The sequence below is a fragment of the Natrix helvetica genome (assembly GCF_964273705.1).
Source record: "Natrix helvetica genome assembly, chromosome: 4".
In the NCBI taxonomy this organism is placed as follows: Eukaryota; Metazoa; Chordata; class Lepidosauria; order Squamata; family Natricidae; genus Natrix; species Natrix helvetica.
Genome location: NC_138550.1, coordinates 164,537,544 through 164,556,205, shown reverse-complemented (window position 1 = coordinate 164,556,205; position 18,662 = coordinate 164,537,544). Strand labels below are relative to the sequence as shown.

The following is an 18,662-nucleotide window of genomic DNA, read 5'->3' as shown; positions in this document are numbered from 1 at the left end:
ACAGGTTTGCCATCAGTCAATTGCAGAAGGCGGCTTTCTTGGAACTGCTTCCATCCTGCGAAGAGATCTGTAACACCAACAAACCTCCAGATTTTCCTATCCCAGGTCCTTGGTAAGGATTCGATAGGTAGACCAAAATGCCAAACCCGGGGTGAACATCTGGCTGACTGTGCAATGATTAATAATAGTAGTGCAATTTGAAAATAACCAGAGCACCACAACACCAGTGGCATTGGCAAATTCATCATCGGTCAATTGCAAAAGGCAACTTTACTTGGAGCAGCCTACATCTTGCAACAATACCTCTAGTACAGAGATGTCAAACTCAAGGCCCGGAGGCCAGATCCGGCCCAAGGGGTGCTTAGATCTGGCCTGCAAGAATGCCCTGCAAACAGCCAAGGACCCGCCTGCAGTGCCCCTGCCAGTGAAAACAGATTTCAGGAGAGCCATGGGTGGCCCTCCTGAACTGCATTTCTACTGGTAGAGGATTGCAGGAGGCAATCACAGCCAACAACTGAACCCACGAGGACCACAGGTGGCCCTCTTGAGCTCCATTTTCAGTGGCAAAGGGTTGCAGGAAGCTGTCACAGCCGAAAACAGAGCTTGGGAGTTTGTTTTCACTGGCAGAGAGCTCAGGCCTCCCCAGGTGCCCCTGACACAAGTGATGTCGAGCTGGCCACACCTACCCTGCCCCCCCCCAGGTCAAACACAACCCTCATGGAGTCCTCAATAAAATGGAGTGACACCCCTGCTCTAGTACCAATAAAGATCAATATCTGTCTATTCTGGATCCTTGGAAAGGACTGAATAGGTAGACATAAATGCTTAACCCAGACTGAACACCTATAGTAACTGCATTATACTAATAATATACCAGGAGGCTTACTGAGCACTGGAGAAACCAAAGGCTTGGCAAGAAAAGCAGTAAATAAAATAAAAATAATATCAAGCAAAGCAGATCATAAAAAGATCTGGCAATGGCGAAGAGCAGGAAAGTTGAGGAAAGTGATAGCGGGACTAATTCTGACTGCATGAAATCAAACCTTAAAAACGAATGCATGATGAAACAAGGAGGGAGGAAAACCCCATCAGGACAAGAGTCAGCAGTTCATCTGCATTTGAAGGACAAAGATTATTCTTTTGAAGACAGAAAAATCCACATTCAGGACAGAGAGGACCACTAGTTTGAAAGAGCAGTCAAAGAAGGCATCTATGTTCAGATTGAACAGCCCTCTCTCAACAGACGGGGAGGGATACAACACCACCTATCTCCTGTCTACAACACAGTCCTTTCAGCAGTACTAAGAAGGCTCCACATCATTTTCACTCTGATTCAGGCAACCATGAGAGCATTGATGAATCTCCAACTGGACTGAATGACTCTCAGAGAGCTAAGGACCAACCTCCAAAGTGCTAACCAGCAGATGCCTGCAAAGAATGTAAATTCTTCTATTCTCCACCATTCAGTTAGAACTATTGAAGCTTTTTGGATGAGAAGCAAAATATTTTCCAGGAAAAAAAACCAAGAAAGTCCAGTTCCTTTTTGAAAAAGCACCTTTGTTATTACATTGCAAGATTATTCCAGAAAAAGACAACTGAGATTCAGATAACTATCAGCATATAAATGTCACAAAATATTTTTACATGAAAAACCAGGAGCAGAAAATACTAGTTAACCAGATGAAAATTATTGCATTGGTCTAAGATCTATCAAACATCTTACCTTTCTCAAGGAACTGGTCCAGGATCTTATGATTTGATGAGAAGAAGTTTATTGTTTCATGCAATAGATTGCTACACTCAATTTAGCCACTGACAATGTCCAAAGCAGAACAAGTTGTAGAGAAAATATGATGGGTATTAAGTCTTGTTGGAGATACATCAAGGAGAACCTGCCAGAGGTGTTATTGAACAATTTATAGGATTAAATGTTGGAATCTCAGGCATTCGGAAGCAGATCGTTTGAAGAAAATATTCCTTCTGTTTGGGAACGAGGAAGCAGATCTTGCTAAAATTCACACACAACTGTATTTATTCTGTGTTTGCTGAATCACTGTGAACATCAAATGATAAGAAGATTTGGTTCCTGTTTTTGCAGGATAATCAACAGCTGCAGAAGGAGGAGACTGCCCATAGTCAATTCTGAGAAAAAGGAAAATTATGTATTTTTTCAACTGGTCTGGTCTCCTCATCTGAGAATTTTATCATGAATCTTTACTTTCAAAAACTTTGGTCTTCGTGCTAAAGTTTTTTTTTGGGGGGAAAGGACTAAAACCATACAAAGTCAATTGAGAAACCCACAAGACTTTTAGTAGCTGTGTTTCTGCATTGAAGTTTTTAATATGAAATATCAAATAGAGAAACACATTGTTACTAAAAATGTCTGTTAGTATATTTGCATATCCGTGGGTCAGATTAAGTCGTCCAATGTTATGATACATCTGAAAGTCATGGATTAAGCTCTTCAAAGTTGTGAATGTCCTGGCATTGAGGATTAAAGTGATTGACAATGGCAAACCTATAGGGAAAATGTGATAAACTCTTATTTAGATGAAGTCCAGACAGTTCATTAACAAAAAGGAAAGTCCATTCACCCATCGTGAGTGACAATGTTGAAGGAATTTCTTGTAAAATTTGATACAGGTGGAAGTTGATTTTACTTAGTTTCCGAATATGATTTTGGTTCCTTATTTAGTATCCTATATCACAAAGTGTTGTGTCTTATGATTCTTGATGAATGTATTTTTTATGTACACTGAGAGCTTCTGCACCGGAGATAAATTCCTTGTGTGTCCAATCACACTTGTCCAATAAAAAATTCTATTCTATTTTTATAAAAGTCAAAACATTCAGCAGCTTCATAACAAATGAGGATCAATCTCTTACAGAAAACATGGATCAGGCATTTCTCTTCCGACATGAAAAAGTGTGTCTAAAAAATGCACACTCGCCCTGTGCCTTGCCTATGTGACACCAAGATGTGTTCATTGCTTTCTTTAGAAAATCATGATTAATCAGACAGTCATATGACTGTTAATAAAGAGGAAGAGACTTTCCAAGAATATAGGAAGTTAGCACGAAATGTGCATTAAAAAAAAACAACATCCATGACATAGGATCTCTTGTCTAAAAAACCTTATAATGAATTGCTCATCCAAATATCTTAGCTCTCACCTCCAAGATATATCATGTTTCCCTGAAAATAAGACAAAGTCTTATTTTCTTTGGACCCCCAAAATAGTTGTTTGGCCTTATTTTCAGGGAGGTCTTATTATTTTTGAGGTGCAGGAGGCAGCGAGCGTGGTCACCTCATGGATTTGCTGTGTTGCAATATTTTCAAGGAGGACTTATTTTCAGGGAGGACTTATTTTCAGGGGGAGGGCTTATTTTAGTGCATGCGCTCAAAAATTGAATTGGGCTTATTATCCGGGTAGGTCTTGTTTTGGGGAAAACAGGGTAGTTAATGCAAATTCCTCTATATGCCAGAGCAGTGTCAAACTGAAGGCCTGCTTGGGGGGGGGGGGGGGATGACTTTGATTATGGAAGCAAGCAAGGTGTTGGCTTAAGTTGGCCTAACCTAATGACTGTGTGATTGTATTCATGCTAAACTTTGGAGGGAAAATTCTTGCTTCCAATGTTTTCCCTCAATCTTCAAGAAGAACTCTGATAACATTTTTTGAGGCACAGAAAACTTGGTTATACTTTATTTCTGTAAGAAGAAATACCGTTTTGTATTCATAAGCAATGTCCAGTGTTAAAGAAAAGCTGAAATTTTGCATTTGCAGAGCTTTTGAAACTGTTTGCAATTTTTCATCTGGTTTCAGCAGCTTCATCTTCCCTGAAGCCTCTTAGAAAAATGACTTTGATATTCACGCTGGTCCGAGCTCATTGATTTCTCCCAGCCAGATAAATAGATCACTGGGTTAATGGCGCTGTTTAGGGAAGCAGTCGGACTTAAGTACAAATACAATTCATTAACATGAAACAATTTCCTCTTGTTCAGAAAATGAGTAATGAACACATAGATATCTAATGGAAGAGTAAGAATAAGGAAACAGAGAGGAGTAATTAAGATCATCACTAAAAGTCTTCCATGTTTCATCTTTTTGGGTTTAAGACCTATTTTGATGAATGGGATGACAGCAGATGTTGTGATCAGTGGAAGGGCAAATCACAGCAGTCACAACCAAACGGAGTTTCCAAATTAAATATCCCATAATGTAATGAATTCCAATCAGGAGAGAAGACATGATCCAGAGGAGAGCACAGATAGCAGAGGACAAATATTTTGTCCAGGAACAGTGATGCCAGAGAGGGAAGAGGACAGCAACACATTATTCATTGATATAGGTAACATTGAAGAGAGAAAAGACAAATAACCAGAGAATTCCTGGCTCTATAAAATTGATAAAACTTTGAATGCAGTTTACAGTCATTAATATGAGAAATCCAAGATCGGCAATAGCTAAATTAAGAATCAACACTGTGAAAGGATTTCTCTTAATTTGGAAGCCAAGTAGCCAGATAACAATTCCATTTAACGGGACTCCAATACAGTAAATGATGAATACAACTGAGAAAATGTTACTTTCAGAATAGTCAGATATGATTTGATATTTGTAGAAAATTTTGGTAGCATTGCAATCCTAATAGTCCACTGTAACATTCACTTTTGCCAGGCTGAAATTCATCAAGAGACTTCTCTAATGCTCCAATAATGTCTTCTTTTAGAATGGAAGTTTGAAGAAAAGAGAGCAGATTGGTTTAAATAATTCATCAGTAATTGTCACATCTGGCTGACTGTGACAACCAGTTTTGAAAAATAAGGTTGAGTGAGCTAAAATGGAGAAATTTTGGAGAAACTCATTGTTATATCAGAAGTCTTAAAACTGGAGTTCTAGATAATTTAATTTGCACTTTGATGGCCAGTATTACAGGAAAAATAAGTCACGTTTTGGGCAACCGTCGGCATATAAATATCACCAAAAATTATGAAAAATCAGATGCAGTAATTACTATTATAGTGGAATATATTTTTGCAGTTGCTTATGCCTAAATTACATTACTTCTTCCAAACATCTTGTCTATTCTTACCTGTTGGTCTAAGGTCTTCAAAGTTGGTGAGAAGAAGATTAACACCTCATGTTATTGACGGATGGAAGGACCGATGATGGACAAAGCAGAAGAAGCTGCAAAGAAAATGTGATGCGTTTGAAGCCCTGTACAAGCTAACTGTACTTCAGCATATGAAGAGCAGTAGGCTCCATCCATACTATGCTTTGTCAACTATGTCTAAAATGTCACATATCAAAGAGAAACTGTCAGATGTGTTGTTTGATAACTCATTGTATTTAATATCAGAATAGCAAGCAGTGATAAGCAGATCTTTACATATCCGTTTTGGGTCAAAAAGCAGATCTTGCAAAAAGTTTCATGCAACTAGACATTGTGTGAACATTAAGTGATAGGAAGATATGATTCTTGTCTTTGCACAATAATAGCAAGAGTACGTAGACTGATCTACTGCTTCACAGAGCCTTACAGCCCTCTCTAAGTGGTTTTATAGAGTCAGAATATTGCCTCAAGCAAGCTGGGTCCTCATTTTGCCCACCTCAGAAGGATAGGAAGCTGGGTCAACCTTGAGGCTGGTGAGACTGCCAAATTGCAGTCAGTCAGCAGTCAGCAAAAGAAGTCTGTAGTACTACATTACAACCACTGCACCACCAGTCTCCACATCTGGTTGACTATATGACAAAACATAGTAATACTATACCAGGAGCACTTGCTGAGTCCTGGAGAGACCAAAACTGGCGTACAAGAAAGACCAAGTGAGGAACAAAATAAAGGCACAGGAAGAAAAGACTTACATTGGTAGTACATTAAACAAAATAGCAAGCAAAGCAGATAGTAAAAAGATCTGGCAATGGCGAAGAGCAGGGAAGTTGAAGGAAGAAATAGAGATCTAATTCTAGTTGCACAAAATCAACCCTGCAAATTTAGAACTGAAAAGACAACAAGAGATAATAAGTGTCACCTCTGCAAGAGAGACTGAAGAAAGAGTGTCTCATTCGTTGAAGATAGCACAGTATCAAATCTGACACCAGCAAGAACAAAGAAACACTCAAAGAAGTAGTGCAAGAAAATGGAAGATGTGGAGAGACATGGCCCATGGAATCGCCAAGAGTCAGAAAGGACTGAATGGATAAGGTCATCTTAAACATTAGTCAGAGGGACTACCACATTTTTCAGAGTATAAGTATGGTTTATTTTGATGGGCAGCATTCCAGAAAAAAAGTCATCGAGTTTTCAACATATAAACATCACAACAAAGATTTTGATATGAAAAATCAGGTGCAGAAATTACTAGTTTAGTGGGCAAACTTTATTTTGCATTTGCTTCTTCCTAAATTAGATTAGTTCTCCCAAACCTCTTACCTATTCTTACCTATTGGTCCAAGATCTTCAAAGTTGGTGAGAAGAAGATTAATATCTTATCTTATTGATGAAGGGAGGCAGGGACAGATGATGGCCGAAGCAGAAGATGCTGCAGAGAAAATGTGATGTGTTTTATGTCCTGTTCGGGCTGATTGTAGTTCAGGAGGTGAAATACAGAAGGTCTATCCATACTAGACTTTGCTGCTAATGTCCAAAATTTGACATATCAAAGAGAAACTGCCACATATGTTGTTTGATAACTCATAGTAGCAAGCAATGATAAGCAGATCTTTGCAAGATTTTGCATATCAGTTCCAAGACATAAAGCAGATCTTGCAAAATGTCTTATGCAACTAGACATTGTGTGAATACCAAGTGATAAGAAGATATCATACCTGTTTTTACACAATAATAATCAACTATGAATGTAGACAGTGACGTGCGGTGAGGTTTACGCCTGGTGAGGCTGGTGACGCGGGGAATGGGACCATGTGTGCTGGAGTCTGAGGCTGCCTCAGTCTCCAGCACACGTGACCCCATTCTCCGCCTTCCTGGGCGCGCTCCGTCGGCTCGCGCTCCCCAACAGCAGCTGCTTTTTAGTGCTTTTCTGTGCGTCTGGCGTTTAGGACATCCGGCTATCTACCTAAACGCCAGACGCATAGAAAAGCACTGAAAAGCACTTCACCTCCAAGCCACTTCGTCTTGATGACATCACCGACGTCGCTGCTAGGCGCGGCTGGACGGAGGTAACCAGAGTGGCGCTGAGGGGTCCAGGCGGACGAAAGAGCGAGCGAGCGAGTGATGGAGGATCAGGCAGCCTGATCCTCGGTCGCTCGTCCACCGAACTGCCTTGGCGCCACTCTGGCTACCTCCATCTGTCCGCGCATAGCAGCTGCGGTGACATCATCAAGCCCCTGCCACTTCTGGACATCGATTGCAGTCGCGAGGAGCGCGCAAAGTACAGCAAAGGCAGGAAGGTTATTGGCGCTTCCGAGAACCCTCCTGCCTATGCCGGTTGCCCAGCTGGCACCACCCCACACGCGCTCCTCCTCCTCCCTCCTCTTCCTCTTATATATATGAAACTCCCTCGTGGATATTATTATTTTATATATTATTATTTCATGATGAGAGGTGAGGCTCTGCCTCCCCTGCCTCCAATGACCGCACCTCCCTGTATCATCAGGTTGACTTCAAACTTAGCAGGAAATAACCTTTTTCAAGGACATTTACAGCTAGTTGCTTCAAAGAATCCCTCAAAAGCAGTACTTTATCCTTTTAGGAGGAGGAGGAGGCGGAGGCGGAGGCGGAGGAGGAGGAGGAGGAGGAGGAGGAGGAGGAGGAGGAGGAAGAAGAAGAGGAGGAGGAGGAGGAGGAGGAGGAGGAGGAGGAGGAGGAGGAGGAGGAGGAGGAGGAGTGCAAAGCCAGGTACCAGCATCTGGAAGCTCAGCAGGCTGAGATGGTTAGCCAGTTCCAGGCCATGATGCAGTCCCACTGGAAAAAGGCCCTCCGGCTCTTCGCACTTCCCTCCAGCCTTTGCCCAAAGCCCTGCACCAGGAGGCTGACACATGCCTCAAGTTGGAATTTCTCCCCCCTCTGACCCACACAAAAAGACCCCAAATGTGGAAACTCTCTGGAGCAACACAGATGTTCATTGCATGTATCTGGTCCAGGGGCCATAGTTTGAGAACCCCTGGTTTAGTGCAATATAAAAATGCAAATATTTTTTCTGTGGACCATCAAAATTTTCTCGCAGACCACCAGTGGTCCATGGACCCCCAGTTGGTGACCACTGCCTTAGAGAATGAATCAATCCCCTCTTCTGTGTGAAAAATCAGGAGCAGAAATTACTGGATAAGTAGATGAATATTATTGCATTTGCTTAAGTCTAAAAGAGACCAAACATCTTACCTTTCTGAAACAATTGGTAGAAGGTCATCAGATTTGGAGATATTACTATGTTGTGTAATTGATTTCTGGAAGGATTGATGGTCAAGTTGTAGAGAAAATATGATGACTTTTAAGTCCTCTTTAGGTGAATTGTAGCTCGATAGATGAAGAACAGTAATTTCCAAATATAATAGATTTTGTTTATAATGTCCAAAATTTAACAGACATCAAGGAGAACCTGTCAGATGTGCTGTTGAATAATTCACAGGATTAAACGCAGGTGTAGCAGGAGATCGTAAGCAGATCTTTTGAAGATCTGCTTTCTATTCTGGGACAGAAAAGCAGAGCTTGCTAAAAGTGTGACTCAACTATATATTTTCTGTGTCTTGCCCAATGATTGTGAGCCTGAAGTTCTATGAAGATTTGTTTTTTGTTTCTGCAGAGTAATCACCAGCAGAACGAGGAGGAGTCTGCCCACAACCTAAGTAGTTCTTATGAAAAGGAAATTTTATTTCAACAGGATTGGTTTCCTCTGAGAAGTTTTATGATCAACATCTGCTCCTAAATCTCTTATCTTTATGCTAAAGCTTGGAACCCAAGAAAAGTCAATTGAGACTCATCAGATTATGAAGATTATGTAGAAAAGATGTGGAGACTCTGGTAAGAATGCAGAGAAGAGCAACAAAGATGATTAGGGGACTGGAGGCTAAAACATAGGAAGAACGGTTGCAGGAACTGGGTATGTTTAGCTTAAAGAAGGACTAGGGGAGACATGACAGCAGTGTTCCAATATCTCAGGGGTTGCCACAAAGAAGAGGGAGTCAAGTTATTCTCCAAAGCACCTGAGGGTAGAAGAAGAAGCAATGGGTGGAAACTAATCAAGGAGAGAAGCAACTTAGAACTGAGGAGAAACTTCCTGACAGTTAGAACAATGAATCAGTGGAGCAGCTTGCCTCCAGAAGCTGTGAATGCCCCAACACTGGAAGTCTTTAAGAAGATGTTGGATAGCCATTTGTCTGAAACGGTATAGGATTTCCTGCCTAGGCAGGGGGTTGGACTAGAAGACCTCCAATGTCCCTTCCAACTCTGCTATTGTATTGTATTGTAAGGTATCTTCTAAAATTTGATTAGTCTCAATTGACTTTTCTTGGGTTCCAACCTTTGATGGAAGTATGGAAGATTTTAATAACTAAGTATCAGATACAGAAATATACAGCTACTTTTTTAAAAAGTCTATTATCGTATTTTCATATCTCGGGGTTAGATTCAAACTTCCAAAATTATATCGTGTCTGAAAGTGATTGCCCGAGATCTTAAAAGTTGGGGAGTGAAAGATTATTGTGTCACAGTATTGAAGGCTAAAGTGACTGGGGTTGACAGAACTTGCAGAGAAAATATAACTAAGTCTTATTTAGAAGATGTTCAGCAAGTTCATCATCAGAAGGAAAGTCTGCTCACTAATCATGTGTCACAATGTTCAAAGGACTGCCTCTATTTTTTTTTTCAAGAGGTTTTTTTAATTTCTATATAAGTATTTTGAATACAGTGTATTGCCCGGACATACCATTTTACAAAAAGAAAAAGAAAAAATAATACATATACTGATAATAATAATAATAATAATAATAATAATAATAATAATAATAATAATAATAATAATAATAATAATAATAATAATAATAATAATAATAATAATAATAATAATAATAATACAAAATATTTCTAAACATATTTATAATTATATTCACTTGTTTATGTTCCTGCTAACTGTATTAGCATACTTGTAATTATAAACAACATTCATATTTTACCTAAACATAATGTAATTTATTCATCGAATTTCTACCTCTTATCTCTAACCATTGATAAAACCTATTCCATGTTAAATAATATTCTGTATCTTCTTTATCTTTTATGTTCAATGTCAATCTATCCATGTCTGCACAATCCAATATTTTCCAGATTATATTTTCATCCGATGGAGTGTTCTCATTTTTGCAATATTGTGCAAATACAATTTTTGCTGCTGTCAATCCACGTAACATTAAATATACAGTCCAGTAGTGAATTTTTTTTTTACTACTGGTTCTGTGGGTGTGGCTTGGTGGGTGTGGCAGGAGAAGAATATTGCAAAATCTCCATTCCTTCCCCACTCCAGGGCCAGCCAGATATAATATTTGCCAGTTCTCCAAATATTTGCTACCGGTTCTCCAGAACCTGTCAGAACCGGCTGAATTTCACCCCTGATACGGTCACTTTGTCATTACTTTCTGGTATTATACCTAACAAGAATTGCCTCTAGAATTTGATACACCAGATACACTCTATTTGGAAATAGAGACTGAACAGAAATCTTCAGGGGAGTTTTTATATAAAGCATAGGGTTCAGTCAGCATAGCAGGTGAGGATTGATCTCCTGCAGAAAACATGAAAAGCTTTTGCTTCTGGTGTGAACAAGAAAGTTTGAAACATGCAAACGTACTCTGTGCTTTGCCAAATCAGGAAGTTGCACTCTGTGGTGCAAGATGTGGTCATTGGCTTCTTAAGAAAATCACGATTACTAGATAATCACTAGGCAGTCAGTGAAAAGGTGGAGACATACAAAGAATCCAGGAAGTTAGCAAGAAAAGTGTGTGTGTGTGTGTGTGTGTGTGTGTGTAGCAGATATGTATGTATGTATGTATGCATGCATGCATGCATGTATGTATGTATGTATGTATGTGTATGTTTGTGTGTGTATACAGTATATTTACAACTCAGTAGTAGCTGTAAAAGCACTATGAAGTGGTACATGTCTAAGTGCTATTGCTATTGCTGCACACAGGCGCACACAAACAAACCCTGCTGCCGAATTTCTCATCAAAATGTCCTATCTCTCATCTCCACAGTATAAAATAAGTCCTAATTAAAATTGACATAGTTCTTAAATTCATGCAGAATGAGTGATGTGCATGGATCGGCAAGAGACAAGAAGCTACAAATTTCTTCCTTCTATTTTATGGAAGAATGGTTTAAACTGCCCATCCTCTTTTAGGTTATTCTCTGATTTGATCATGCAGATTTCTTCCCATGGGTAGAAAGGGGAAAAGTCCACATTTTATCTCTTCATGTGGACAGTTTTTATGAATCAATTACAGTACTTTCTACCAACAGCATCCAAAAGTCTGAATGAAGCTCCATAAGAGGTTTCCTCCATAAGAGGTTTCCCCTCCCCTATATTTACTATTAGCTGGACTGAGAAGGGCATGAGCTTGCTCTGATCTGGATTCAGAGTCTTACTGGAAATGTGCTGGGTGTAAACAGAACTGGGAAGTAGCCACAATATTAAACCAATTGTCTAAATTAATTTTTTTGAGTGAAGATCAGGGGTGGGTTCCTTCCAGTTCTAACCTCTTCTATAGAAGAGGTTCCACAAATCTACCGTGCCGTTTAGAACCGGTTCCAGCTCCCTCCCCCCGCCCGTCTGCACATCATCAAGATGAAGAGCAAGAGGAGGAATTATTGGAGTTGAAGTCCACAAATCTTAAAGCTGTCAAGTTTGAACACCCCTGGGGTTCTTTCTTCTAAAGGGTTAGGGGTGCAAGGGTCTTGTAACCTGACAGCTTTAAGACTTGCGCGCTTCAAATGCCAGAGTTTCTGAGCCAACATTTTGGTTGCTAAGCAAGAGTGTTGTTAAGTGAGTTTCACAACATTTTACAAGTTGGCCACTCCCACCTGGTCGCATGGCCAGCAAGACGCTCCCACAAAGCAGGCCACAACTACAGAAGAGGTTCTAAAAAAATTTGAAACCCACCACTGGTGAAGATGAAATATATTTGGTCTCTTCTGCTGCAGAGTGGGCATACTGTTGTTTCCAGCGGTTACAGAACTGCCCCTGGAATGAATCCCGAGAGAGGTGATTCCATAAGCGGTGACCTGATTGGTTCGCAGGTTTCTCCATCAGTCTGCTAATTCAGGTAATCCTCAATCTGTTCTGGCCTTGGCCTCCCAGGATCATGAAGCAAACTCCTCGTCCCGATAAAACCTCTTTTATTTAGGTTAAAAGGAATTCGTCTCCAGTAAAGTCCAGGCCAACAGTCTTTCATGAGATTTCACAACTACAGATCTTTATCAGGCTTGGAGAGTTGACGGGATGATATCTTCCAAATGCCAAGCTGTAGCAGCAATTACTTGGCAAGAAATCAGGAACAGATCTTCACCTTAAAGAATTGAACTAATTGTCTCCTGCAAACTCCCCTTCCCTTTCGCTCCTCTTTATTCCCTATGGGAGGGGCCGTTCACTGTCTACCTGTGGTTTTAACGTCCGAGTCGGCCCTTGTTCCTTAACTGTTCCCTTCTCCTGGCAGCTCTGCGCATGAGCACACTGGGAACAGGCTCCAGCTGTTCTTCTTGCCCCACTTATATCTGACTCCGAAGGCAGCTGATAACTGTTGGACGGCCCTGGCCCCCTCTCTGCCTCCGATACAGAGCCCTCATCAGAGCCTTCCCCAGACTCCAGGACTGGCCCATGTTCTTCCCCTACGTACTCACTGTCTGAGTCTGCCACCAGCTCCACTGGCCACTGGGCGTCCACAACACAACCTACAACTCCCAATCCTTGTTGGTTCAACTGCCCCCTGGTTCCCATGGTTGCAATCTGGGTGCTTCATGAGATGCTCTCCCTTATGAAGTGATTGCCAATTGCAACCTTCCATACCATCTTCCCATCTGACCCAGAAAGTCAGATAGGAAGCTGTCAGGAAAATTTGTACCTTGCTGAGCTAATATTCTAACACCCATGCACCCAACCATCACCACTCCGCAATTGCTCCCAACATGCCAGTCATTTGGAGACCACAACATATCCACCATAATCATACCTCACAGAAGCATGCAATGCTCCTGCACCGTTCTATGCCACATACATTCCCCAGCCCTCCCCAGCTTCCCCACACACCCCTTATCTATCTGGAATGTGCAACCCCCTGGCAACTTCTACAGTGCCTTTGCTTGTAGAAAGCTAGCTAAAATACATCATTCCAAAGAACTAAAGAACTCTATGAATGACAGAAAGTTGAAGGAAAAAGAATTATCACATTTTTACTTAATCTTCAGGATGAGCTCTCGTGACACTTTTTGTGGAGGTTTGAAAGCACTTTATTTGCATTTTATATATGTAGCAAGAAAAACTCACAAGATATATCTACCATTATCACTATTCTCCAAGGCACCTGAGGGTAGAACAAGAAGCAATGGGTGGAAACTAATCAAGGAGAGAAGCAACCTAGAACTAAGGAGAAATTTCCTGGGAGTGAGAACAATTAATCAGTGGAACAGCTTGCCTCCAGAAGTTGTGAAGGCTCCAACACTGGATGTTTTTAAGAAGATGTTGGCCACTTTGTCTAGGACCATCTTTGATGATTATTCAACATTTTCCTACTCACAAGATATATCCACCATTAATGACAGGCTAAAATATGCTTTTACAATGAGTTTGAAACTCTGTTTGTAGATGTCTCTCTGCTTTCAAGAGCTTCATCTTCCTTGAAGACTCTTTGAAAAACGACCTTGATGTTCTCCCCGCTCTGAGCTCGTTTCTTTCTCCCAACCAGAAAATAAATCACTGGGTTAACGCTGCTGTTCAGGCAACTGCTCACATAAAAATACGTAGGAAATTGAAAATTGTCCCAGATATAACCCAGGCCAAGAAAATAAGCAGCAACTATGTAGAGATACAACGGAAAAGTGAGAATAAGGAAACAGAGAAGTGTAATTAAGATCATCACTAACAGTCTTCCCCGTTTGATCTGTTCAGGTTTCATACGCATTTTGATGAGCAGGATCACCGTAGAGGCGGTCATCAGTGGAAAGCAAAGCATAGCAGTCACAACAATATGGAGGCTCGGGATGGCGTCATTCGGAAATACATATTCCATAATGTTCTGAATTCCACCAAATAGGAAAGAGAGGACCCAGAAGAGGGAACAGATAGCAGGGGACAAATACTTTGGCCGGGAACAGTGATGCCAAATTGGGAAAAAGACAGACACACACCGGTCGATGCTGATAGTTGTCAGAAGAAATAGACTATTAATATAGAAGATATCTGAGAAGCTAATTAAGACAAAGCTGGAAATTATTGATAGTGGCAATACTTCAAAATATCGAAGGGAAAGTATCGGCATAAACACGAGAACCCCCGAATCAGAGAGAGCTAAATTCAGAATCAGCACAGTGAAAGGGTTTCTTTTCATCTGGAAACCGAGTAGCCAGATGACAATTCCATTCAATGGGAGTCCTATAGAGCAGACGATGAACAAGACTGGCAATACGATATACTTGGTTTGGTTTTCAATGGTAATATTATGCTCTTTTGTGGCATTCCTATTTTCCAGGCTGAGATTCCTCAAGGGACTTTCATAAGGCTCCATAATCTCTTCTTTGAGAATTGAGGTCCCTATTAGAAGTAAAGAAAGACGAGTGAATTCATAATTCCTCAAAATGTGTCATGTCTTAATAACGACAATAGATCAAGAGTGCCTTGACTATAAACAATTCCATTTAATGGGAGACCTATACACCAACTAATGAAGGCGACTGGGAATACAATACAACTTACAAAATCTGGGAATTTTGTGGGAATCTCCACACACAATTACAAAGGGAGAACTTTATGAAGGAAATAAAGTGGCAAACTAGCTGAGAAATAAGTTTTGGGGAATCTAAAAAGAGAAAATTTGGAGTATTTCTTATCTTTTCACTAGGACCATTAACGTTGTGAAGTTTCTGCTGTTTAATTCTCCTGAGATATTTATCCTGTTTTGTTTAGAGAGATAGCTTTACATTGGGAAGTTAGTCCACATGAAATTTGTTGCAATGTGGGTGCCTATCAATATATAAATATCACAAGAAAGATTTTGATATGAAACATCAGATGGAGAAATTACTACTTAAGAGGATGAATATTAATGCATTTGCTTATGCCTAAATTCAATGAGTTCTTCTAAATTTCTTACCTACCTGAATCTATAAATCCAAGGTCTTCAATGTTGGTGAGAAAAAGTTAACCTGTTATGTTGTTGAGGTCCAGAATGATGGATGATGACCAAAACAGTAGAAGTTGTAGAGAAAATACCATCATTTTTAAGTCCCTTTTTTAAAAGGTTGATTGTATTTCAACAGATGACAAAAAGCAGTTTCCACTCATAATAGGCTTTTCTTACAATGTCCAAAACTTTCTCCGTCCTTGAAGTGAACTCGACAGATACACTTTTGAATAACTTCACAGGATTTAATATCAAAGTAGTGGGTGATAATAAGCAGATCTTTTGAAGAAAATATTCTTTCTGCTCTCAGACAAGGAAGCAGAACTTGCTAAAAGGATGATGAGATATATTCTGCATCTTGCCTAGTCAGCACGAACATCAAATGATAAGAAGACCTCGGTCTTGTCTTTGCACGTTAATCAACAATTGTGAAAAAAAATTCAAACAAAGCACGCAAACCTAGGCAGCTATCAGAAAATGGAATACACGCACACACACAAACACACACACACACAGAGAGAGTTGCGTTGGTCTCCTCAGCTAAGATTTATCACGAACTTCTGCTCTTCTATTGCTGATCGTCATGTTAAAATGACACTAATTCCTCTTTTTCTTTAGCCTTCCTCTACATTGGCTCAATAAACACTTTAGTTAATTGACCCTTCTAGATTTCTCGGGGCACCAGTAGGTCTTCTGAAAAGGGCTTAGTGCTGTTGCTACACTAACAAGGAAACTCCTCAAGAGACCTTCATAATGCTCCATAATCTCTTCTTTAGAATTGTGGTTCCTGTTAGAAGTAAAGAAAGAGAAGTGAATGTGTAATGGTTCGTAATTGGTTGTGTCTTAATAATGACACTATAGGCAGAATGCCTTGACTACAAGCAATTCCACATAATGGGAGTCCTATACATCAGATAATGAAGGCGACTGAGAATACAATAACACTTAATGTAAGTCAACCCCAATTACTGATGGTATCATAGCCCAAATATTCTCCAGTACCATTCATGTTTGCCAGGCTGATATTCATCAAAGGACTTTTGTAATGCTCCAAAATCTCTTCTTTTGGAGTGGAAGTTTCTGTTGCAGAAAAAAAGGAGTAGATTCAATAATTCCTCAATCATAAGGCTGGAAGGGACTTCAGTGGTCTTCTAGTTCAACCCATAGCTCAAGGCAAGAGTCTTAGACTATCCAAGTCAAACAGTTGTCCAGTCTATTTTTGCAAGCCTCCAGTGATGGTCATGCACAACCCTAGAAGGCAATTTATTTCGTTAATTGTCTGTCTCACTGTCAGTACATTTCTCCTTATTTCTAGGTTGTATCTCTCTTCGAGAACTTTCAGAATAGCAGAATAACAGAGTTGCAATTGACCTTGAAGGTCTTCTAGTACTACCTCCTAGACAAGCAGGAGACCCTATGCCCTTCTGGACAAATGGCTATCCACTCAATATTGGCTCCAGGTATGGTTGGCACGATCTAAAAAAGATGTTGAGACTGGAAAGAGTGCAGAGAAGAGCAACAAAGAAGATACTAACCACAAGGGAAGTATATGCTTCTCCTGTCCACAAAATGTGGCTTTTATGCCTAATTTTATAGTTTTCAAGACATGATTTAGAATAGAATAGAATAGAATAGAATAGAATAGAATAGAATAGAATAGAATAGAATAGAATAGAATAGAATAGAATAGAATAGAATAACAGAGTTGGAAGGAACCTTGGAGGTCTTCTAGTCCAACCCCCTGTTCAGGCAGGAAACCCTATACCATTTCAGACAGATGGCTATCCAACATCTTCTTAAAGACTTCCAGTGTTGGGGCATTCACAACTTCTGGAGGCAAGCTGTTCCACTGATTAATTGTTCTAACTGTCAGGAAATTTCTCCTCAGTTCCAAGTTGCTTCTCTCCTTGATTAGTTTCTCCCATTGCTTCGTGTTCTACCCTCAGTTGCTTTGGAGAATAGTTTGACTCCCTCTTCTTTGTGGCAACCCCTGAGATATTGGAACACATAATAGTCATCTATTCTTGATGAATTCTTGATTAATGTATTTTTATGTACACTGAGAGCTTATACACCGAAGACAAATTCCTTGTGTGTCCAATCACACATGGCCAATAAAGAATTCTATTCTATTCTATTCCATTCTATTCTAGTCCCCTGAGAGATATTTGATCTTTGATTAAGGCTTCTTTGTGATGAGGAAACTCTTTGAAGCTCCATTCTTTTTTTCCGTTCAGTCCTTAGCATTAACTGAGGCAGCTTGTCCCCAAAGAGCTATTGATATACCCCTTGCAGATATTCTAGTTATTTTGTCCCACTTGAAGAACACTAAGAATATCAAACAGGACTGAATCAGCAGAGCAAATGCATTCCCTTAGATCAATGGACATTTGCTTTCAACTTTCAAGTTATTCCTGCCTAAATTGGTGGAGACCCCCATGTGTCCCTTTCTTTATAATTCATTAAAAAAAGATTCTTCAGATTAACTTGTCAAAAATTTACCCAGAAATAGAGAGTGTTCAAATCCCTGGAGATAATAGTTGAGTTTATCATTGTACGATTACAATTACATCTTATCATGATTAAAGTTTAGCACGTAACTAGGCCGTTGTTCAGGTTCTGAGTTACACCACAATCACTAAAGCCACTTCATATGTTAGATTTGCATTTCTCAGAATTATCAACTCTGATCCGTTTCATTTTACCCACTCGCACAATCCCAAGATTGTGCAACAGAAAAACAAAGTTTACCAATAAAAATGTGACTTTGTATAAATATTACAAGATTTTGATATGAAAAAAACCTGGTACAGAAATTACTAATTAAGTGATAAACATGAGTGCAATTGTACATGATTGTGTTAGTTTAGATCTGCCAAACATCTTACTTATTCTGTGAATAAGATCTGTGAATATTTACATTTCCAGCATTCTCATAATGTCAAAGGAGGAAAGCATATTTTCCTACACTGATGCATGAAAATGCAACTTTTCCAACACTCAAAAATTGAATCTCCTTAAACTTCTAGTGATCTAATAAGACAAATGAAATAAATAAAATCAAACAAACAAACCCCCCCAAAAATGTGTGCTATTAAAATCACCATGCATTTATGTTCTTGTTATGCTTTTATTTTTCTTACATATTGTACAGCTTGGAAATAGATACATGCAGCAGCTATAGGGCAGCAGCTTTGTGTTGGATTATGGTTTGTAAAAATGTGTATCAAATTGCTAGCTTGCCATCCTACCGTTCCTACATCTTATACTCCCTGCTGAGGTTTAATCGTGTTTCCCCAAAAGTGTAACTATGCC

General features: G+C 39.8%; 2 protein-coding genes and 1 pseudogene across 4 annotated transcripts in view; all 3 read right to left on the bottom strand.

The window, feature by feature from the left end:
• Positions 1 to 8,383, bottom strand: part of LOC309391036 (mas-related G-protein coupled receptor member H-like) — a gene marked incomplete at its 3' end in the record, with an annotated part of 86,136 nt that extends 77,753 nt beyond the window's left edge. The window contains exon 1 of one of the 2 annotated variants that reach the window (XM_081951075.1): positions 8,344 to 8,383. The remainder of the gene's footprint in view (positions 1 to 8,343) is intronic. The other variant, XM_081951074.1, reaches the window with a different exon arrangement.
• LOC309392215 (mas-related G-protein coupled receptor member X1-like) lies at positions 3,830 to 4,691 on the bottom strand (annotated as a pseudogene). Its single transcript has one exon. The product of its transcript is annotated as a mas-related G-protein coupled receptor member X1-like (transcript).
• A 5,144-nt stretch (positions 8,384 to 13,527) lies between the features above and the next one.
• LOC309392214 (mas-related G-protein coupled receptor member H-like) lies at positions 13,528 to 14,732 on the bottom strand (the record flags this gene model as incomplete). Its single annotated transcript, XM_081953236.1, has 1 exon — positions 13,528 to 14,732. The coding sequence occupies one exon, from the start codon at positions 14,730 to 14,732 to the stop codon at positions 13,785 to 13,787; it is 948 nt and encodes a 315-aa protein (XP_081809362.1). The 3' UTR covers positions 13,528 to 13,784.
• Between the last annotated feature and the right edge of the window lie 3,930 nt (positions 14,733 to 18,662).